Source organism: Prosopis cineraria, unplaced genomic scaffold (assembly GCF_029017545.1).
Source record: "Prosopis cineraria cultivar Desert tree isolate PC_DT_omini unplaced genomic scaffold, ASM2901754v1 PC10, whole genome shotgun sequence".
Lineage (NCBI taxonomy): Eukaryota > Viridiplantae > Streptophyta > Magnoliopsida > Fabales > Fabaceae > Prosopis > Prosopis cineraria.
In genome coordinates this window covers 2547932-2571459 of record NW_026555341.1, presented here as the reverse complement: position 1 = coordinate 2571459, position 23528 = coordinate 2547932, and the positions used below count along the sequence as shown (strand labels likewise).

Sequence of the window (23528 nt, the reverse complement as noted above, 5' to 3'; positions counted from 1 at the left end):
AATTAAGAAAAAGTTACAACTTAAAAATTCTAGATCAAAATGGTACAAAATATATCAAAATGATCAATTTATAAAAATTATAAAAATATTTAATATTAAATTGAACAATCCAAATTAAATTTATATTATCTAAATTGATAATATAAAAAATTTATTAAAATTTATAATTTTTATTTTAATAAAAATAAATAAAGTATAAAAATAAAAACAAGTAAATTTATACCATTGAAAATTTTAATCTGTATAATTGGTGAGCATGGAAACCGGAGGCCCATCATCACATCCCTCCTTTCTCTCGTTCGTTATTATATTATTATATGTTGATCCCTTCTACATATAAATATTATACCGGCAATGGCATCTTACAGATCTGGCATTCCTCTGGCAAGGTATCCATTCTGGTCCTTGATACTAGAATGGATATTATTAATATTTTACGGGGCTTGTCCTACACATATCCATGAGCCCCGCCTGAGGATGGGTGTACAGTGTACCAGCTGTAAGATATCTTTAACTGGGGATTACATGTAAAAATTGTCAAATTGGCGAGAGATAAAGATTGAATAGTCATCATCGTTTTGGGTCCAAAATCCAGAGATTTGGAGATATCAGGAGCAAATCTAGTCAAATATTTTGGCTGGGGAGAAAGATATCATTAATAGCATCGTCATCAGCATCGTCATCGTTAGTATTAGGGTCTTAGTATTCTTTTAAAAAGAGCTGGTTTTGCAACTGTTGGGTGGGGCTCAGGTTACACAGAGAGCCACGGGAGTCAACCCCCTATGTATACGACTTTTCGCCATCGCTGTCTCCTCCCCTGACCTTCGCTCCCAGGGTATATCTCTATCCCTGCTCTCTTATACTAATGTCAATAATGAATCCCGCGTTTAATAAATTAATGTCAAATTAAGTTTAACACGGACTGGTGGATGACATATATTTTGCTGAGGTGAAGGCTATATTCGTCTTTTGACTGAAATCCTACAAAACTGACTGTCTGCATTCCATGATGGGTCCTCCAAGTGGGAATGACGCGACCGCTCGAACAAATCTGCGACTTGCCTTCCTATCTCTCGTTTTATTTTAGGCCCGACCCTTTTAGTTTTTACACAGTTGCCGGAGAACAACTTTAAAAATCTGCCGCTTTTCTCTTTTCCTTTCCTTCTTAAATGAAAATTTATTATCTTCCGTATTCAAACTCGTTATGTTCGGCTAGCGAGATATTTCTGCCGCAGCAATTCATATCAACCATTGCAGAAGCTTCAAGGTATGATTTATTAGTTCACGACCATCCCTTTAGAACTGAAACGAAATTCAAATTTTCATTTTTGAGCATTTATTGAAATTGATGGCTGCCCAACGGAAACGATGGCAGGCTTTTACTTCTCATTTAATAGGCAACTCAATCAGATACTCACAGTTGAGATTTTCTAATTTAAGGAATCAGAATTCATAATTTGAGTCGAGTCTCCGGCAACAACTCTGGTTTCTTTTATTTGGTTGCGGAAGCTGATGATTTTCTTGTCTGGTCCAATACCAGTTCAGTTTGCATCCAACAATGTTTCGTTACCGGAAAAGGTTTTCTATTCTTCTCACACTCTTGATGATTCACTCAACAAAAGCCGAAAACAAGAGCACGCACCATAACACGTGCGGAGGAAATTCCTTGCCGTATCCTTTTGGGTTCTCCGAAGGTAGCCAAATCCAACTGAACTGTAGCAGCGACCAAATGCAAATTAGGGAGTTTCTGGTTCAGAACTTAACGTCTAGCAGCATATCCATCCATCTTCCAGCGAAATGCAACCGCACTTTGCAATCCATTGAGCCCCTTTTCACCACGAACTATGCTCCCATAGTGAACAACAGCCTTCTCGTGCAAAATTGTACATCTGCGCTTGGCGGCTGCGTTATACCCACCTCAAGTTTTATGAGCAATCAGATACAGTTGGATGGCTGCGATAACAGAAGTGATAACATAAGTTGCTTTACGCGAGGCCCAGGCCTGGCAGCTTTTGATGTTCTGAGATTCGAGGATGTGATCCAAACTGGGTGCAAATTCTTGTTCTCGTCTATAGCTGTTGACCAGAGGAAAGAGGAAGACCCAGAGGTTTCGCTCCAGTTTCAGACGCTAGAGCTGGCGTGGTGGCTTGAAGGCCAATGCCAATGCTCTCCCAATGCCACGTGTACAAATGTCAACGTCGCTCCCGGAAAGTTCGGTTTTAGGTGTCACTGCCTTGAAGGTTATCACGGAGATGGGTTCTTGAATGGCACCGGTTGCCGGGGATCAGGTGAGTTTACTATTATTTTATATTTTGATTCTCATGGATAGATATAATAATATAACGGTAATGGATGATCTAGTGATTCATTAATGATGGTAACGGGCATTTATTTTAGTTTGGGAATAATGAAATGATTAGGGTGTGCTTTATGCAAGGGTCACTAAGGTGACATTTGATTTGTTGGGTCGTATTTGGCATTTCAACCTTTGCTGCGGAATATCAACGTTTATCACTTTGAATATTAGCTAGAGGCTCTATTCCTCTCTCCTTTGTTTGATTAGTTGCCCTTGCCCAGAAAGTTTTTAAGACAATCACAACACACGCACTTCTACGGGCTAGATTGAACCCGAGTGCTCTCCTTGCTAGGGAGGAGATAGCACCGTTGGATCAATTTGGTCCTTGGCCAGAAAATGTGCATTGTTGCTCAGAGAGTTAACTTGCAAAATAAAGAATGCTTGAAAGGTCAAAATTTTGTAGCTGCTCGTCTAGTATGGATCGAGATTAGGATAAGCACGTGTCTGGTAAGATGTGTTCAGACGTCAAACTTTTTCTGAGCTGGCCAAAAGCGAGGATCAGAGACAATGCATTCACAACGTGGGAAAAATGCACAGGGCATCGCCGACATGCTTTAAATAATGTTTATTTGTTTGTCAAAAATTTATGTCTATTTTGACGACTAATAAAACAAATTCAAATCGAAGCTGTCTGAGCACAATCCCTATTCGTACGCGAGAGTCGAGACATGGGAGACTCAGTAAAATAAATCATAGCATGAAGATCATGAGCAGTGTTTGAATAAATTCAGATATCCTGTTTTTGGGCCTTACTAATTGCTTATAACTCGCAAGTCTATGGAGTTTGGTTAAAACTTAGGAGGCGTACGTGCTGCGTGCTTAGAGCTTCCTGTTTCTAATATCTCTCTGCTTATTTCTTTTTCTATTGTTACTGTCTCTTCAGTTTCTAATTGCAACGCTTCGACACTGAGCTCTGGAGGATGTGGGACAGCAGCTAAAGTCGGTTTTCTTGCTGGAGGTACAACCTCCCCTTTAATTTGTAGCCAACTTGATTATTTAATTTCGTCAGGTCATACATAAAAGTTTTTTTGATTGACCAACACGATTCTTACTGTGCTTACAGGGATCATTGCGGGAGCTTTGATAATGGCAATTCTGTGTCTCCTAGGTTATTATGTACGTCGCCGTTCCTACTGTTTGAAGAAGCAAATGACTGTAAAGCGCCTATTGCGTGAAGCTGCAGGCAACTCTAGTGTTCCTTTCTATCCGTACAGAGAAATAGAGAGAGCGACGAATTTTTTCTCAGAGAAACAGAGGCTTGGAACTGGGGCTTTTGGTACAGTTTATGCAGGAAAACTCCACAACGATGATTTCGTTGCGATTAAAAAAATAAGACAGAGAGACCCCGATAGTGTTGACCAGGTCATGAATGAAATCAAGCTCCTTTCTTCTGTCAGTCACCCAAATTTAGTTCGTCTACTGGGCTGCTGCATAGAGGATGGTGAACAGATTCTTGTTTATGAGTTTATGCCCAATGGAACGTTGTCTCAGCATTTACAGAGAGAGAACGGTAAAGGGCTTCCGTGGACGATTAGGCTCACCATCGCCACCGAAACTGCTAATGCCATATCATATCTCCATTCTGCCATTGATCCTCCAATCTATCACAGAGACATCAAATCCAGCAATATACTGCTGGACTACAACTTCAATTCAAAAGTAGCAGACTTTGGGCTTTCCAGGCTTGGAATGACCGAAATATCACATATCTCAACTGCCCCGCAAGGGACTCCAGGCTACGTGGATCCTCAGTATCACCAGAATTACCATCTTTCTGATAAAAGTGATGTTTATAGCTTCGGAGTGGTTTTGATAGAGATAATAACAGCCCTCAAAGTGGTTGACTTTGGTCGACCTCACAATGAGGTTAATTTGGCCGCACTGGCTGTCGATAGAATAAGGAGGGGTTGTGTGGACGAGATCATAGATCCCTTCCTAGAGCCGCACAGAGATGCTTGGACACTCTATTCCGTTCACAAAGTGGCTGAGCTTGCATTCAGGTGCCTTGCTTTTCATAGTGACATGAGGCCTACCATGATGGAAGTGGCAGAGGAGCTAGACCACATTAGACGCAGTGGATGGGTAACCATCGACGAAACCTTGTGTGTGGCATCATCGGTGGGATCGGTGCGTTCATCACTAGCAGATAAAAGTGAGAAACCACTTAGTGATGTTCAAATTAATGAAGAACGAGTAGAGAGCGAGAGATTGATTGTTGCAGAGAGGGCAGAGGTAAGGGATAGCTCCCCTGTGTCGGTACATGACCCCTGGTCAAGTGGACATAGCTCGCCTTCTTCGAATAGCTTGTTGGGAAATGTGGCTCAATGACTTGTGTAGTCTTGCTTATTAATTTTGGACGGGAAGCTACAATGTACGCTAACGAGGTCCGATATAAAATATCACCGTTGATTTGGATTTGAAATGTTCATGCAGAAAACTACAGATAGTACCTAATTCCCATGTAAAGTGTAAGCCTAAATTTACCTACACCAACACAGTTTATTTGTCCTTTTAATTCGTTATGTTAAAAAAAAAAATCTTTTAACTACTTGTTATGTATGAATATAAACAAAAATACTTGTAAATGTCCAAAAATGAGAGGAATGAGCATTCCCACTGTGAAATCACCCTAGGATGTCAAAATTACATGTTTAACATTATGGTCCTCTCCTCTTCTCACTCCTTTCTCAGATCCAATAATCTCATACACTATCCACCTCATTGTCATCGCGAGCCATCTCCTCGAACCAGCCACCATCTTCACAGCCGCGCTCCACCAGCTCAAATGCTCTTCCTGTTTCTTTCGTTTTTCACTGAAGATGCTGAGCAATATCCATGGTTGAGATTTTGGTTTTGATTTTTTGACAACATTCTCTGCATGCAAGAGTGCATGACTACTTTTCAAGCAAGTTTTTAATGGTATCATAACACTTAGGTTTTTAATGGTAACCTTGAATCAAGGAAGACGTGAATTGGGGACTAGTGTTCACTTCATTAGAAACCTCGGCATAAAAGATACATGATTTTATTTTTACTGAACACTATAACTATTTTAATTATAGCATTATTATCCAATGATATATTTACTATATTTTAAAATAATCTTAAATATAATAAAAAAACAGAATGATGACAATAAAGTTTCAAAATAAGTAATAAATGATAGTTAGATTCCTGATATTTAAATTTAAAAGATGAGTGATAAATATTTATTTATATAGTTATTGACAACAATTTTCTTGCAAATTGAAAGTTATATTTAAAATTTAAATATCTTATATGTAATTAAATATTTTCAATTTATAATTATATCTATAATTTATTTTTTTAAAAAATTATTAAAAACTAACCATCATTCATTCTTTTTAATTGCAATGAAAATAAGCATATGGAAGTCAACACATGTTTGGATAACTTTGATTTAACTTTTTGAAAGTCTTTTTGGAACTTTCAAAAAGTTGAAAGTAGTTTGGTAAAATTTTTTTAAAAAAGAATGCACATTCTAAAAATGCACCCTGAAGGTAGCTAAAACTAAATTTTTCAAATGTAACTTATGATAGATTTTTGAAAAAATTAATTTTTTAATCCTTCAACTTTTAACTCACTTGTAACTCAATCTCTCAACTATAATTCGTAACAATTCAATCCCTCAACTATAATTTGCTGTGACTTAGTCCTTCAACTTTTGATTCACTTATAACTCGGTCCTTATTTTTTAATTTTTTTAAAATTTTTTTATCAAATAAGAGGGATACAAAAATGCTCATATATTATCTTAAAATATTCTCCCCTTACCCATTGATATGAGTTATAAGCTAATATAAAAAAAAATTAACAAAAGTTTAGGAACTAATTTGTAAGTGATTCAAAAGTTGAGGGATTGAATCATATACGAGTTATAATTAAGGAATTGAGTCATAGTGAGTCATAGTCAAGGGATTGAGTTATAAATGAATTAAAAGTTGAAAGATTAAAAGATTAATTTTTCCTATGTTTTTTAAAGGAGTTTTTACAGACATAGTTCATGTTATAAAACCAAACAAAATAAATAATTTAATATTTATTATATTTTAAATTATGACTAATTTATTATATTTGTCAATGATATACCGTTGTGTATAAATGATAAATTTTTTATAAATTTTTTATATATTAATATAAACTGGCTATATTCTTAAATTTTTAAAAATTTAGTCTATGTTTTTTAGATACAAGATTTTTTTAGGCTAGTGACCCAATTTATTCTCTTTTAAAAGTGGATTCCAAAAGTGTATCTGTGTGTTGGATATTATCATCTTGTGCTCAGGCAAATCCAAACTCCCATCTTATCAGGTTGTTATTTATTAATAATTTTAATTTTCAGTATTATTGTTCAACTATTGATATAATTTTTATCTAATATATCAAATATTATATTTTATATGTTTATTATTTAACATATCAGTTTTTATGTCATTTAAAATTTTTATCACATACTCTCTCCATTCAAAAATATAAAGAATTTTTGAAAAAGTTAAATGTTAAAAAATGTAAGTTATGTTTAATCTTTCGAGGTGTAATCATTGCTTATCTCCAAAAGTGCCTCTATTAATAATTACTTTATATTTATTATAAGATATTTAATAAGTGTAAATATGAAAAGATAGGATTAGTTTAAAAGTAGATAACTACTTTATTGGGGGTAAAATTTGGCTAAAAATACCTTACATTTTTTAACGGAGGGAGTATTTTTCAAACATTTTTAATATATTGTATTTGTATAATAAATATTATAAATTATAAAAATCAATCTCCCTTTTAAGGTGATAATACATTCAAAAATTATTTTTATTATATATAATTTAAATAAATTTTAGTTTATCAAATTAGTTTTTTTAAAAATATATTTAAATGTAAACTTTATTATAATAATTAATTTTAAATAAATTAATTTTTATTAAACGAACTTGACAAATTGATTTTTGATTAAGGGAAAGCTATACATGCACTCGGTCTAGTGCTGCTGCGATTCTTTTATTGCTATGTTTTTGGGCTCATAATGCTTATTGCATCCCGCCATACATGATTTGCGCCATTTTCAAGCTGGTTGTTGAACGACGCGGGTAAAGTTCTTTATCGGGTCACTTTTTTCCGACCCGAACTTTTCGAATATGTGTCAGTGCCATTTCCGCCCCAAGAGGTTTTGAAGTACGCAAAGAAGAGAGACACCCAGCTAGTGCAGACCTCGCGCTGAAGCAGAAGGGACAAAAGTATACTCTTTCTTCCCCGTCTACAGCAAAACTCGGTGGAAGAAGCACTAACACCTACACTTTAGCAGCCATGGCCGAACAAACCGAATCCCAAAAGGTCGAGGAAACCCTAAACCCCAATGCACGTGACAAAAACCTCACCTCTGAGGAAGCCGCCTTAGAAACGGACTCCAGCGCCCATACCAGCACAGAATCAACCATCACTAATCACAACGCTGCTGAAACTTCGGCTCCGGCGTCCGACGTCGATCGTGAAAAGTCCCTGGAATACGCGGATGAGTTGTTCCAGCTGGGATACAAGGCAATGAAAGAGAACGATTTCAGCGAGGCAGCTGAGAGCTTTAGCCGTGCTCTGGAGATCAGGTTGAGCCTTCATTTTTTATTGGTTGCTGTAAAATCGTTTTTCTTGTCGTTTCCCTGGAATTTAGTTCCGGAAGAAACTGCGGGAAATAGAAATACTTATCCTACTGCTTCCCATTGGTTCTTTCCTTTCATTTTTCGGTCATGTTTTCTCCAATCCATTGGGAATATTCATTCGTTTGGTCATTTCAATTCAATCGTTTCTTATATGGAGTCCGGGTGACCGGTGCTTAATTGGTAAACTTGACTTCTTAAGTGTTGTGAGTAGAAGCTGTGGCGGTTAACCCTTATACAATAAGAATGGGAATAAGATTAGTGAAATTCTGATGCGTAGGAATGTAGAGGAGAGAGAGAAATGGAAGAAAAACAGAAGAAATAGGAAAGAAAGATAGAAGGAAACAGAAGGGAAGAGACGAAAGACAGAGAAAGAGAAAATAAGAGAAAGAGACTAACTTCAGAATGATATCTCAAAAAACATACCATTTTCAGGTTTACACGTCCTATGTATATAGACGCTATCCTGACTATGTTTATTCCTCTCATATCCCTGACTACTAACTGACAAGTGTCTAATATTTCTTTTATGAGTTACACATCAAATTCTCAGAAGGACAGACTGCCATGCGAATGCTGCCTGTGTTTGTTTATTCAATTATGGCCGACAACGCTTCCTTTAATTGAAATCCTAATTAGTTTGCTTTGACTTATTTTTGTGAGATAAACATGTCAGTGCCTTGTCAAAGGTCAACCTCACTGACTTATGTGTTTGATTCTGTAGAACATACGCTTATCCAGTTTCCTTTTTAAAAGCCTTGATGTAGTAGTCAATTGATGCTACTTCACAACTTTATCACTTAATTTTGTAATTATCAATTGTTATCACTGCTATGAGCTATCATTTTGTGGTAACCATGCGTGGATTGTTAAGCAAGTTTTGTTTTGGCTGCTTGCTCTACAATGACTATTTGTGTTGTTTAAATCAATAGAGTTGCCAAGTTTGGTGAACTTGCTCCTGAATGCGTCCACACTTACTACAAATATGGGTGTGCGCTGCTATACAAGGCTCAGGAGGAAGCTGATCCTTTGGCTGATGTTCCGAAGAAGGAGAGTGAATCTCAAGAAGGCTCCACTAAAGATGGGTCTATTAAGAATTCTGCTGCTGAATCTTCCACAACATCCATTTTAAGCAATAACGAGCAGGATGTGAATTCGAATAACCAGGATGCAGCATTAGATGATGGTAAGTGGGTCACTTCTAGTTTATACTAATCTGTAGATTTCAATGCAGTTCACTTCTCTTTCATCCTTGTGTTAAAAGTGCTCTAGTTATTGCTTTTTCCCTCCTCGTGATGTTGTGGTGGTAACTTTTATGATAATATATAACTTATTTCTCAATGAAAAAGTGCAGGTTATACTTGATGAGACATTGGGGTTCCTGTTTAATATACTATTTTGATCTGCTTTCTTCTGCCTCTGTCACTAATCATTGCAGATAAGAGAGAGGGAGGGTGGGGAGGAATGAAGAGTATCCAATATTGCACCTTCTATTCAGGGTTACAATATTATAATGTGTTATGTATAATATGCTGTGGTGATCTGCTTTCTCATGTTGTTCATGTAGCACTACAAGTAAGGGAGCGGTAGCGATGAATATCTGCTTGATCCACCTTCTATGTAGTATTGCTATATCAAGTGTCCATCTGTTTTTGTGTTTGAAGGTTTTGATGGCTTCATCCCTGACGTTTGAGAATCTATAACTTCATATGGAGAAACGAGTGCAATTACTAGAGCACAACGTTAAAATAACATATTTGCTGTTAGATTCAGTCATTTGCAAATTCAGACACATTTATCGCAGCTGTTTACTTGTGAAGCAACTGAGATAACAAAAACTAAAATGTCGATGAAGTGACATAGTGGCATATGAGGCTTGCAGGTGGAGTATTGCCTCAGGTTTTACGGTAGATTCTGGTTTGCCAGTTACCTAATCTAGTTAGACTTTCCTTCTGTGGTGCATGCTATGAGAGATTTAAAAAAGACTATGGTAAGATAGTACGATAAAAAAGCTCATGGTCAGTTTATACAACTTAGGAAGGTTAAGAATACAAATGTGTCATAGTGTCTTCTGAAATTGCTGAGATACACGCCAACTTTGATGATGTTGCTTGTCTGATGGAATGAATCTAGCATGCAGTCATTTCTGTAGCTGTATATTTGATTGCATCATGTTTTATGTCTTTAATTATTTCATGACCCTGAGGTGTTGTTTGCATGAAAACTGGGTTTTCAGTATTAGCTGTACCTTTTTTTTTAAACAGTGTCGACAAAGGAAGACCAAGAAGATGACAAGGATAGTGATGATGATGACGACTTAGCTGAAGGTGATGAAGATGATTCTGACCTGGATTTGGCCTGGAAAATGCTTGATATTGCAAGAGCCATTGTTGAAAAGCACTCTAGCGATACTATGGAACATGTGGACATATTGTCAGCATTGGCAGACGTTGCACTGGAAAGAGGTTCTTGATTTTTTTTTTTTTCCTGGCCTGATAAATTCATGTTATTTAGTTTGAACCTTACCTTTTCTCTCATCCCCTAACCCCAAAAAATGAATGAACGGGATTAAGGCTCTGACCTTGCTAAAAGCAGGATGTTTCTTGTACTGTGTTCTGTACAGAGGATTTTGAAACATCTCTCAGTGATTACAAGAAGGCATTGTCCATCCTAGAGCAGCTGGTTGTACCAGACGATAGAAAAATTGCTGATTTGTATCCTTGTTACTTTCATGACCTTCCCTTGTTTTGAGATGTGATACGACTTGACTTGACTGAAGAACTTAGACTTAGCCTGAGTAAATGTTACAGTAAAATGAATCAAGTTAAGAGGTTTTAATAAATTACTGAATGCAGATTACTGAGCAGCGTGATTTAGGAATGTGTAGGTTGAAACCTTAGCTGGCAAATACAGAAATTTCCGTATATGTTTGTGTCTGGAGGTTAATTCTAAGCCTCAAGAAGCAATGTCATATTGCCAGAAGGCTGCATGTGTCTGCAAGGAACGAATACACCGCCTCACAAATGAAATTAAGTCAGAATCAATAACCACTGCTTCTGAATCTGATAAGTCAATTGCAGATAAACAAGCAGAGATTGACACGCTGACAGGTCTCTCAAGTGAGTTGGAAAGGAAGGTAGACTCAATAAACTTTCGGAAGATATTTAGTGTGTTTTCGTGCTGTTGTTTTGATATCAAATTTATGACTCTTTTGAATCATATGCAGCTTGAAGATCTGCAACAGTTGATTTCGAACCCAAAATCTATCCTCTCTGAGATTCTTGGATTAGCAGCTGCCAAGGCAGGTGCTGGGAAGCCACTATCATCTTCACAAGTAAGTTCTTCACAGATGGCTACTGCTAATAGCAGTGGAGGTTTTGACTCTCCAACTGTTTCCACCGCTCATTCAAATGGATCTGCTGAAGTCACGCATCTCGGCGTGGTAGGACGAGGGGTTAAGCGAACTTTGAATGCCACTGTGGAAGAAGCAAACCCAACGAAGAAACCATCGCTAGAAACTTCCAAGGATAACAGTGATGCCAGGGCCTCTTGATCTAATTAGGTCTTTGGCCTACTAATATGTGGAGATTTTATTTGGAAAGCAGTTATATATCTCGGTGTCTTTTGGAGTAATGGAGAGATAAACTATGACAAGCTGCGCAGTTGACTGCCTATAGGGGATTAGTGCCAATCCGTTATTTTCCCCCTTAGAGTGGATTCTTCAAGCATCAAAATGATCAGTCATTTGTGGTTATCTGTTCCTCTTGTAGTATAACCGTGGATTGTTATCACGTATGTTGAACACGTTGGGTTCTATGTGCATGAGTCATCATCATGCATTAGTTATCTGTCGCACTCGTACTAAAACCATGGGTTTTCAATTATGTTAAGCACTATAGGCTGTCAGAATTTGGAGTTGCATTTGTGCTTAATGTTTGAAAATGATATAGATAATAAATCTGCCATCTGTCTCGTGTCATTTCTGCGGAGTGGAATTACGGAATGTGAGCGCTAAAATGAGGTTTGGAGGTCGAGTGTTATTTAACTGGATGTGGGCTGAGATCAAGTTACCATTCAGCAAATATTTTGTCGCGCTTTTATTTGGGAAAAAGGTGGCCATCTCGGCCTCTCCAGTTAAAATACGAAATAGGCATACTTTGACGCATTAGGATTTTGACATGAAAAGAGCGTAGATACTTTAGATTATGAGACAAACGTGACGAAGGCTATTGAAGAGCTGTTGTATGAGGGGAAAAAATAAGACATTTGCCCTCCAAGAACGTTATCTCTGGGACGTTTGTTCTCTGAGAGTATTCCTTGGAGTGCTCCTGCTGTATACTTCCCACTTGTATAAGCGTAGTTGCTAAGACAGACACATTTTAAACACGGTCTTTGGGATGAGTTATTTGAAAATACTCTCCTTCCGTGGATTACGCGTCCTGTTTATTTCGCCCTTTGTATAAGCGTAATTGGTAATGCAGAAACAAAAGATCCAAAGGACATAATATGTCCAACAACGGGATTGGCGTATTGCGGAGCCACTACTGCCTTCTCCAAGGATTACAGTTGCAAACTTGAGTGGGTGTAACATTCAACTGCGCATTGAACTACATGTATATGTGTGTGTGATCTATTGAAAACGTGATCTTCAGTGATGAGCTCTTCCTAGGATTGACTGGCGTAGTCGGCCGAAGAAAGGAATGATGGGAAGAGGGAACAAAGGGGTGGTAGCGAAGATAATTAGCTGGTTCTTCCATTATGTGAGGCAGCGAAGAGTGGCAAGTTGAAAAGTATGTGTTAGAAGGTAGATTACAAGGTTTGTTCCAGTATTTCATGTTAACTTCTGCACGTTTTTAACGCGGCCTTTGTATGCCAAATAAGAAGTGTAGATTTGTGAGATTTACAAGGATATCACGTTAGCCGATTTGGCTTAGTATTTGTTGTTTCAAGTCTGACATGTTTTTTATGTGACCTTTGTATTAAAAAAAAAAACAAAAACAAAAGGTGGACTGCAAGATTTGTGAAAAGTAATGGGGTGGCAGATGCTGCAAGCCCCGAAGCATTGATGAGGAAAAGCACCGTGTTTGTGATTCCCTCACATCCTCCTCCCCAAAGCCACTTATCAGCGAAGGTACCACTTCCTTCACTTCCAAAAATTGTGTCTTAGCTAATTCAACACTCAACAGAACGCACTTGGGAAGTCAAGTAACCTTTTCAATTCTTCACCACCTTAGGACAGAATTCAAGCTGGTTTTTTCTAATTGCGTTTGGTGTGAAACGGGAATAGGTCATTTTTCTTTAGTGATTGCTTTATTTCTAGATATTACTTTAAAAGGAATTCATTTGTGAGAATGCATGTGATTTATTAATGGCACAATTGGACCCGGATAATAGCTGCTTTTGAGGGGCAAGAACAAACGGAATTGAGTAACGAGCATATATTTGTGTGTAGTGAAGTGCCTCGGGTGAAATGGCTTATTCCAAATATTCAATATTGATTCATTCTAAAAGATGGCATTGGCTTTTCCCTGATGTTGCTTTCTGCAGGCGATGGAAATTCTCAGATACTTAGCATTGGATGCTGGTCTGTGGTAGTTATTTTAGTTCTGTTGTAGGCTATGTGCGATATACTTGCGCTGATGGTAGAGTCATTTATTACTAAAAAGAATGTCACGTTCTGATGCAGCATTGGTCAACTTAAACTAATATACTATTCTGATCAGCATCAACCTTCGTGTTTTTTCACTTTTGTATGTTAATGGAACAATTAATAATGAAGAAATTCCTGTTATTGTGCTTGGTGATTAAAGGCTTCAACTTGGCGCATTAAGCTTCCGTAGTTTTGTATTGCTTTTCATTCTTTCGACATGGATTTGTGCTCCCTTCTTTACCCCACATTTTTGCTCTGTATTGGCATGTATGGCTTAGAGAAGAAATTATAAATTTCAAGAACAAGGTTACAAAAGAAATCACAAATTATGATCGGAGTTGGAAGTGGTTGGAAGTGGCCGCAATCATGCGCACAAATGAAATCACACATCATCAATTACGAGGTGTTCGGTAAAAGTTTGCAATACTTGAGTTTAGCTTCAACGCAGAATTAAAAAAAGTTAATAGTTGTTTTGGCTAAATCATGGGTTTAGGGGTAGAATTTATTTTTTCCCCTTCTGGTTTGGTTGTCTGGACTGGAACTTGAGCCTAGGAAAATCAAGCTAGTCGGGGTTACTTTAACTCAAGTGTGAGTATGGGTCTTGCAAATTGAAATCAAACATGCTCTGCATGTGCTTAGCTGTGACTTTGAGAAATTTTGTCTTTGCTTCTTTTGTTTTCATAGTCTTTCAGGTTTAGGATGCCGAAAAGGGTGGCTATGCTAACACCCCATCGATTTATCTCTTTGCGCAAAATGTCCTAAAATAGTTACCAAGCATAGGAAAAAGCCTCAATAAAGATATACACTCCCTTCTTAAAAATTTGTCAATCTTACAGCAACTCGCCTCCCTGGCCTTGAAACTCAAAGGGAGTAAGTGGGGTTTGTTTTGACTTTTCCCTTGCATCATTCTATAAGCCTTCAAATTGTTATTAGCATGGATACTATCGTTTCACTCAGAACAATTTTCCCATTTCCAATAATTTAATATTTGTCCACTTTTTCAGCCCTCTCCGTTTGAAATCTTGAGTATTCCCATTTCATTTTCCGTGTATGATTGTAATACTGTACCCCACATTGGTTGTTTATCCATTAAAGGGAGCCATAAATTATAAGGAAGAAAAGATCAGAGGGCATTTTTGGGTTATTGAGTAACATTTTTTTTTCTTTTTCCAGGCCACTAGGGTAAAAATAGGCTGGACTAAGTCAAGTTTTAATCAAATAGGTTTAAAGTTGTGTGGTAAATCAGAGACTTGAGTCTAACTTGAAGCTTATATAAAGTTTTTTTTTATGACTCAGGCTTAAGTCTATTTAAAACTTATCCTAACCTACAAGCCCATTTAAAAGCCTACTTAAAAATAAAATTTTTTAAATAGACTCGCATTTTAGTTTCAAACATTTTAAATATACTTCAAGGTTATTATAATATATAATATATAACATAAGTTATCAATTATAATATATAAAAATTGAAAGAATTTACTAACTATAATATAATATAAAAATAAAGTGACAATATTAAAATTAATATATAAGTAAAATATGGTTGAAAATATAATTAAAAGTAATAAAGAATACTTTATCAAAAAAAAACAAAAAAAAAGTAGTAAAGAATAAATTGATTAAAAATTATATAGTGAAATTAATGTGTTTGTAATATAGTATATAATATATATACACATATATAAATATGTTGGCTTGTTGGGCTCATAAGTTAGGTTTTAAAAAATAAACTTGACTTATTTAATTAAATAAGCTTAATTAAAAGCTTTAGCTTTACTTAAGCCTATTTAATAAATAGGTTAGGGTAAACCTGAAATAGATCAAGCTATAGATCTTGTTAAGTGTCTGACCTATTTTCACTTCTAAGGGTCATGACATGAATTACATGTGGCTATTTATTTGTGCTGGGACCAAATTTATGAACCTTCTTTTTGGCCATCAATTCATGAACCTCAAATCACAATGTCATATTAGCAGTATAAAATATCCGGTTCATGACGAATTTAATGTGTTGAACGAAGGGAAACAAGTCAAGGCTCAAGAGGTGAAGAAACAATAATTCTGATCAAGAGATTCTATCACTTACAGGAAAAACTAGATAGAACTCAGCAGGCGAGCATTGTGATGTAGCTTTTTGGGTGAATATGGTTTTTCATGAAGGCCATTCGCCGTCTCTTGAGTCACCAGAGTGAGAAAGAGTCGATGAGTTTCTGATCTGATTCAAATGAAAAGTGGTTTTGGTAAAGGAAGGAAAACGATCAAATGTGATCCCCTTTTTAGGAATTTGTTCATGGTCCATTTGTCCGGTTTCAGTATGTGGATTCCTATCTGTTTCACCTTTTTTAAATGCCTCTTTTATTATTATTATTATTATTATTGCCCTTCTTCTCTTCCTTCATAGAAACTCAAAAGAGAGCACAGGCAAACACTATTATAGCTTTCGTTCTCATCCTCTCTCCTCATTTCCATTGGCTATGCAGGTCAAGTCCGTTTCACCCACTGTACGCCTTCTATAATTCAGGGCGTTCTCCAACTTTTGTTCTCGTTTTTCTCAGTCACATTTCTTACCGTCCATTCTCATATATACTCGCAAAGTTTTCTGTGTCTTTGGATTCCATTTCAACTGACATCATTAAAATCGTCTAATTTCCATGGATCCGGCTCTCTGAGATTTCTGGAGAATCACATTTTTTGCTGAGAAATGGCAGAAGCGGAGACGTCTAGCTCCAAAGGGCAAGCATGGTTCGCTGAATATTACTCTGTCTACTTCAACCCCTTTTCCTCGTCCTCTGTAATTTCCGCAGTATTTTCTCACAGTTTTTCTTCTCAGGTTCTGCACTAATGGACTGCCCAGCGACATTATTATCGAAGTGGATGACATGAGCTTCCACCTTCACAAGGTGAGCGTACAAATTAGAATATGAATCTTCTTTTGCATACACCTGCAAAACCTATTCCAGTAACAATACCGACAATATTCTGTTCTGTATCTCGTCTGAAACTTGTCCACTGTGTATCAGTTTCCCCTAATGGCAAAAAGTCGAAAGCTCCACCAGCAGATAACTGAACAAGAATCAAATCATCCCCCGTCAGCGAAGACCCAAGCATCTGGCATCGAAGAAGCGAAGGAAGAAGACGAAATTGCAGAAGAACACTGTCATATAACATTCACAGACTTCCCTGGCGGCTCCGAAGCCTTCGAGATGGCTGCTAAATTCTGCTACGGCGTCAAAATCGATTTGTCCGCATCCAATGTGGCTCCTCTCCGTTGTGCCGCGGAGTTCCTTGAAATGACCGAAGAGTACTCTGAAGACAACCTCATCTCCAAGACAGAAAGGTTCTTATCACAGTCTGTGCTCAAGAACATCAAGGACTCCATTAAAGCCCTAAAATCAATCGAGAGCTTGATGCCTCTGTCGGAGACTTTAGCCATTCCACAGAGGTGTATAGATTCCGTTGTTTCCAGAGCGCCCTCGGCCAATCCGGCTTTGTTTGGATGGCCGGTTACTGACGCCGGAGCTAACGATGCCACCACTCGGAGTTCCTTGTCGAAGCAGGTCTTGTGGAACGGAATTGAGTCCAGAGGAAGAAGAAAGAGCGTCCCTAGAGGGGACTCTTGGTTTGAGGATCTTGGGCTTCTGAGTTTGCCCCTGTTCAAACAATTGATTCATGCCATGAGAGGGGCAGATTTGAGCCCAGATATAATAGAAAGCTGCCTCATGTACTATGCGAAGAAACACATTCCAGGTGCTTCAAGGTCGAGCAGAAGGCCAATGACGACATCGTCGTCGTCGTCGTCGTCCTCTTCTGTTGTTTCAAAGGCTGAACAGAAAGAGCTGCTGGAGTTTGTACTCTCCAATCTGCCCCTGAAGAAGAGCTCCGGGTCCCCAACGGCAACAAGGTTTCTGTTCGGATTATTGAGAACGGCCAATATATTGGACGTTTCCGAAGCAGGCAGAGATGCATTGGAGAAGAAGATAGGATCGCAGCTCGAAGAGGCCACACTAGACGATCTTCTCATACCGAGCTATTCGTACCTTAATGAAACGCTCTACGATGTTGACTGTGTGGAAAGAATTCTAGCCCATTTCTTGGCCGGTTTAGAAGAAAGAAACGCTGCTGCAGTCGATGGTGATGGCGGTGTCACTAGGTCGCCGTCGCTGATGGTTGTTGGGAAACTAATCGACGGCTATCTTTCTGAGATAGCTTCCGACGCAAACCTCAAGCCCGATAAGTTTTACAATTTCGCCCTCTCTCTCCCCAGTCAAGCCAGGCTCTTCGACGATGGTCTCTATCGCGCCGTAGATGTCTTTCTCAAGGTTTTCATTCACACAATTTCTGTCTCAAAGTTATACAATTACACAATCAAACACATTCATGTACCAAAATTTTTTTTTGTTCCTTAATTGCAGGCACATCCACGGATTTCGGAGGCAGAAAGGGAAAATATATGCGGAGTACTGGACTGTCAGAAACTGACACTAGAAGCGTGCACTCACGCAGCACAGAACGAGAGACTTCCATTACGAGCAGTGGTTCAAGTGCTGTTCTTCGAGCAGCTTCAGCTGAGACATGCCATCGCAGGGACCCTAATGGCAGCAGAGGCGGCTTCAGAGCCAGGGAGGCCGTCGGCGGCGTTGCGAAGGGAAGAGGAGGGTGACGGAGAAATAGTGGCAGGAGCGCAGGATAGCATCAACGCGTGGCGGGTGGCGGTGAGGGAGAATCAGGTGCTACGCTTGGACATGGATAGCATGAGGACGCGGGTGCATCAGCTGGAACGCGAATGTTCATCAATGAAGAAAGTGGTGGAGAAGATTGACAAATCGAGCCCTCAGCGTCAGCAAAGAAGCGGCTGGAGAAAGAAATTTGGTTGCACATTCAAAACGCAAGTCTGTGATTCTCATGAATCAGCGGTCGCCGATCGACGTCAAGGACGATCCCAGCAACAGCAGCGTCGGGATCACCCTCGTGGCGAGTAGGGCAGCCAATCCCGTGGAGTCGGTCCGCATGTGTGCCGCTAGATCTCACTGTAATTTGCCGCCACGTGTCTTCCTGATGAAGCATTGATCAATTTAAGAAAAGAAAAAGGCAAACAGGGGAAGGCCAATTATTAGGGTGATTTGGTAAATGTCGAAATGAGGCGGCTTTGGAGGTGATGTGGATGGACAGAGCATGAAGGATACAATTCGTGCCATAGTGGGGACATTAAAACGCAGGTTCTTTTTTTCAAGCTTTGGACGCTTTGTTGGTTGCCCATAATCATTGCTTCCAATGGAAGGTGCTTTTGCAGCTGAGGATTAGAGTAGCCCCTAAAAGGCTCCTTCATTCTCTCAGTGAGAGGCTGCTGCAGACATGATTCTTCCCTTCTCTTGTTGAGCAAATCTGTTATCCAAATGTGGTGCTATCTGTCAAACCTATTATTCTTTGACTTCGTTCTATAAATCTACCCGCCCAGCAATAATGATGACGGATGAAGAATTTCATGGACCATAGGTTTGACTCGGGAGCGCCCTCTTTTGAGAGCAAGACTGTCTTTATTTTTATTATTATCACGGGGAGAATTGAACTTTAGTGCGAGGAAAAGTAACGTTAACGTAGAAAATGGAAACCTTCCCCTTCCTCTCTGGAACGTCTACTTTTTGTTTTTGCCCCACCACCCCAGAATAAAAACAATCCTCTAATTGCAAAGGCCTTCAAACTATTTGTGATCAATTAATTCAAATTTGGGATTGGTTCCCCTCAAAAACATATTCCACGCATCAAAGATAAGTGGATCATCCTCGTGGATAAATATCGACCACGATTTGAGTGTTTTACAACAGCCAATTTTTTTGATTTTATCTTCAGTCAAATATTTATTATTTGACATGACAGGGTGCTAATATCTTGGACATGGAATGTTTTTGTTAAAAACTTCCAACTCCGACTGGCCCAGAACAACATTTTTTCATAAGTATATTAACAAAACAGCCAATTCATAATTAAATGAAGGCATAAAAAGATGAGAAAATCTTGAATGGACCTAGCATATTATTTCATTTATAATTTATCTAATAAAAACATAATATTTAAATATTATTTAATATAAATTAATTCTCATTAATAATAGTAGAAAGAAAATAAGTAAGAAATTAAATAAGCATTCTATCATAATAATAAAATCATTAAAAATAATAACATATAAAAGTTTAGTTGATTGAATTACCATAATTTTATTGAATAAATTATAAATAATATTTTGTACTGTATCCATGTAATAATGTCTTCAAAAACAGATGATGGGATATGAGAACAGCCTCATTGTTACAGAAGCTACTGTGACATGAACTTCTTTACCTTTGACCTTCATCAATTAAAATTTTTAGAATTAAATGCATTACATCAAAAAAAAAAAAAGACAAATCACACTAGATGTATTTTCAGTTTTAAAAATGAAACTTATATTCTCTCCAATATTTTAATATAATATTTTTAAGGCGTTGATCCCTTCAATTTATTATGTGAGAAAAAGTTAACTTCGTACTTAATTTTGTGGCAACATTGTCATGATTTGCTGTCTAGGTGCCCACAATGGACACAATGGACAGACGTTCCGGCCAAATTATAAGGACAGAAAAATCGGTGCTGATTCTGATAGTTCATATGCCAAATACCAAGCAACGCACTTCTTTAGGACCCCCCACCCCCCAGGGATTTTTTTTTTTTTTAAGTATCTGGGAATGCCATTGATTGAATACAACAATAACAGATTTGGGTCAAATCCAAGCAAGAAGCCATGGTGTGACAAGTGTCAGAGCTCCAATGGCACGTCACCTAGAAACGGTGAATACTGAATCCTGCAAGCCCCCATGCAGTTAGAGTTAAACAGTTGAGATCCGAAATTTCGCGCTGTTTACATATTCCTCCACGAGTTATTTTGAACTTGAAACTGGCTTTTCATTCCCCATACACGCCAATCTTCTTGTCACCCTCATTCACTCGCTGCACTTCATTATCTATATTCTAGTCATAGAAACAACCTCCACTTCAAAATAAGAGGTAAATATTAATCTAAGGGCGTTTTTCCTCAACTTTTTACCTGTCTAAATCTCTATAAGAAATAAATTGTGAGAGACTAATGCATTTTTCTTCCAAGTCCAGAAGCAGGATGGGCAGGATGGAGCATATGGCGCTGAAAGTGGATCCTGCAATGGCCACTTTGATAGATTCCGACGTATATGAGCTCAAACTTGCAGCCAAGAAGCTCATCAACGATGCCACCAAGCTAGGAGGCTTGCGCTTTGGCACTTCTTTTCTTAGATGGCTAGCCTCCTTTGCTGCTATGTATGTCTCTCGGCTCACATCCCTTAGCCGATGCTGACCTTTTAACTTGATTTAGATTCATGAATGTCCTTTTCTTGGTTTGTTGATATACTTTATTGCGGTCAGCCGCTCTTTTCTTTGGTGATTGAAGGGGAAAAATTGCTGGTGAGCTCGTTTACTGATAAACAGTGACGGCAGACAATTCACATCAATTTGACTTGTCTGAAAAATGTTTATTCCAGTTACTTATTGATACTGGATCGCACAAACTGGAGATCAAATATGCTGACTTCATTATTGGTTCCCTACGTGTTCTTCAGTTTTCCAGGGTCACTTTTCCACTTTTTAAGGTGATCATTTCTGTTAGTTAATAACTCACAGCACTTTCTTGGTTCCCATTTCTTTATTTTGTTTCTCTGACTAAAATTTTTACTTGTTTCATTTAGAGGAGAGGTTGGGAAATGGATTGCTTTCATCGCCGTTGTCCTTAGACTTTTCTTCCCTCGACATTTCCCTGGTAAGGTTAAGCCAAGGTGTTATTGCCCCTCTCCTTTATATGATATTAATAATTGATAATTAATTATGCCACACAAAGTGTGTTTGTGGGTAAAACAGAAATTCCCACCACCATCTGACACATCGTTAACATATAGCAGAAACTGAACTACTCAATGCCGGCCAATTTGCTGGCTCGAAACTGGTGTTGCCTTGTAAATAGGATGGAAAATTGAACAAACTGATAAGATTTGGTCGGCTGAAGCTATTTAATGTATGCATGTAGATTGGCTGGAAATTCCTGGTTCGTTGATCCTTTTGTTGCTGGTGGCTCCTAACTTCTTTGCTCTCGCATTGAGGCACAGCTGGGTTGGAATAGTGATAGACCTTATCATTGGCTGTTACCTGCTTCAAGAACATGTCAGGGCTTCTGGTGGATTCAGGAATTCTTTCACGCAGAGCTATGGAATATCTAATACCATTGGCATCCTCCTTCTCTTAGCTTACCCTGTGTGGGGCCTGGTTATCCATTTTTTATAGAAGTATTGCAATCATCAACACTGATAATACTTTCCTTCTGGCAGATTCACAGCATGTGTGTTTTATGACAAATTTGCCTTTAAGAGCCGACCAGTTTGTCACTGATGAGGCTGTTCTTTCAATAATACCAACTCATTTGGATATGCAATTCCATAGAAATTTTATTTTATTTTTTTTGTTTTTCCCTGCATCTTCTTAAGAGCTTCCTTCTTGTGTGTGGAACCAGAAAGATGTCATAGTAGTAATCACAGGATGGGTAATTTAATCAAAGGTAGCAATTTAGAGCAGAAACTTGTCATGTCATAGCTTGATTTTTTAAAGGTTTTTTTTGTTGCCAAATTTTAACTAAGGCCGTTGTCACCTTAACAAAATAATACTAAATTATACTAATGTAGTGATAGTGTGAACTTAAGTCATTCTTTTATGAGGAGACTTCATTAAAAAATTTAGATTTGAAGTGTACTGCAAGTTAATGGAGTTTGAGACAGATTAAAGCTCAAAATTAATTAAGCTAATTAACCTAATTAAAAGGGGAATGGAGTGGGTGTGTGTAAACCCTATTCAAGCTAGGAACTCCTATATAGATTTGATCACCTATCTTTGTCTGATTACAACTTAACTAGTGTGATCTCCTCTCTCTTCTCTTTGGTTTAAGTCACTTAGTTATATTCACCAAAACTTAGACACCCCCTTGACCAACCTTAATCCAAAATTATGGTTTTAGAATAAGCCAAAGCCTAGCTAGCAAGAAACTCAACCAAAGTGTTACAAACATGAGTTAATTAGGTCGAGCACATATAATGGAATCAACATGCTCAAGATTATAATTCATGAAAATATTCACATGCAATCAAGTTAGCAAGATTATGACAAACAAGAAAATATGCTTAACTTGTTAAGCTAACCAGGATTATGAATTAACTTGAGGAGGCTGAAATTATGCACTCAAAATAACAAAACTCAAGTTACAACAAGCTTCTCTCAATTATATGAATTATCACTTGAGATTATAAGATCAAAGAGTCATACAAAATTTGTAATTCTAAAGAGAAAAAGTAGAGAGAGAAATTTAAAACTAGCTAAAAAATAATTCAATCTCAAGGTTTCCTCCTCCTCATAATAGCTATTTCAAAAATTTAGCCTTACATCTTTAAGTGATGAACAAGATGAAGCTTTAATCTCATGGCTAAAACTTCTCTCGAAAATCGCCTAAGGAAGCAAGACTTGGATGCTTGTGAAAACTTTTAGGTTATGTAAAGGAAGAAGAGAGGAAGAGAATGAGATAATTTTTATAGAATTTGGATGGTTAGATTGAGAGATGTGAAGGAGAGAGAGTGGAAGTGTAGAGAGATAAGTAAGAGAATTTGATGAACTTAAAGCTTGAAATGTGAAAATGTAAGTGAATGATTTGAAAATTCAATCCTAAGACTCTCTAAATGTGTTTGGATGAAATTGAGAGTAGGAGACTTGGTAAACAAGTTTTTAAAAAACTAATTACAAGTCATTAGGTCAAGTAAGGTTA

The 23528-nt window shown here is 37.8% G+C and overlaps 4 protein-coding genes across 7 annotated transcripts; all 4 read left to right on the top strand.

Annotated features, from left to right (window-relative positions):
* The first annotated feature begins 955 nt into the window (after nt 1-955).
* LOC129323208 (wall-associated receptor kinase-like 14) lies at nt 956-4904 on the top strand. 4 transcript variants are annotated; one of them, XM_054969816.1, is made up of 4 exons: nt 956-1267; nt 1541-2288; nt 3240-3314; nt 3420-4904. In XM_054969816.1, exons 2-4 carry the CDS (start codon nt 1559-1561, stop codon nt 4682-4684), a joined length of 2070 nt encoding a protein of 689 aa, XP_054825791.1. In that variant the 5' UTR covers nt 956-1267; nt 1541-1558; the 3' UTR covers nt 4685-4904. The 4 variants fall into 4 exon arrangements, with proteins under 4 accessions (XP_054825791.1, XP_054825789.1, XP_054825787.1 ...); XM_054969814.1 differs by having other exon boundaries at nt 1448-2288; XM_054969812.1 differs by having other exon boundaries at nt 1441-2288.
* A 2562-nt stretch (nt 4905-7466) lies between these two features.
* LOC129321901 (uncharacterized) lies at nt 7467-11998 on the top strand. The gene is made up of 6 exons (XM_054967866.1): nt 7467-7968; nt 8952-9205; nt 10284-10484; nt 10643-10733; nt 10933-11155; nt 11246-11998. The coding sequence occupies exons 1-6, from the start codon at nt 7676-7678 to the stop codon at nt 11570-11572; spliced, it is 1389 nt and encodes a 462-aa protein (XP_054823841.1). The 5' UTR covers nt 7467-7675; the 3' UTR covers nt 11573-11998.
* A 4080-nt stretch (nt 11999-16078) lies between these two features.
* LOC129321900 (BTB/POZ domain-containing protein At5g66560) lies at nt 16079-19293 on the top strand. Its single transcript, XM_054967865.1, has 4 exons — nt 16079-16411; nt 16500-16569; nt 16690-17988; nt 18082-19293. Exons 1-4 carry the CDS (start codon nt 16371-16373, stop codon nt 18646-18648), a joined length of 1977 nt encoding a protein of 658 aa, XP_054823840.1. The 5' UTR covers nt 16079-16370; the 3' UTR covers nt 18649-19293.
* Nucleotides 19294-20493: 1200 nt separating this feature from the next.
* On the top strand, nt 20494-22132 carry LOC129321281 (cold-regulated 413 plasma membrane protein 2-like). Its single transcript, XM_054966999.1, has 5 exons — nt 20494-20707; nt 20810-20992; nt 21214-21321; nt 21418-21488; nt 21753-22132. Exons 2-5 carry the CDS (start codon nt 20817-20819, stop codon nt 22004-22006), a joined length of 609 nt encoding a protein of 202 aa, XP_054822974.1. The 5' UTR covers nt 20494-20707; nt 20810-20816; the 3' UTR covers nt 22007-22132.
* Nucleotides 22133-23528: the final 1396 nt, after the last annotated feature.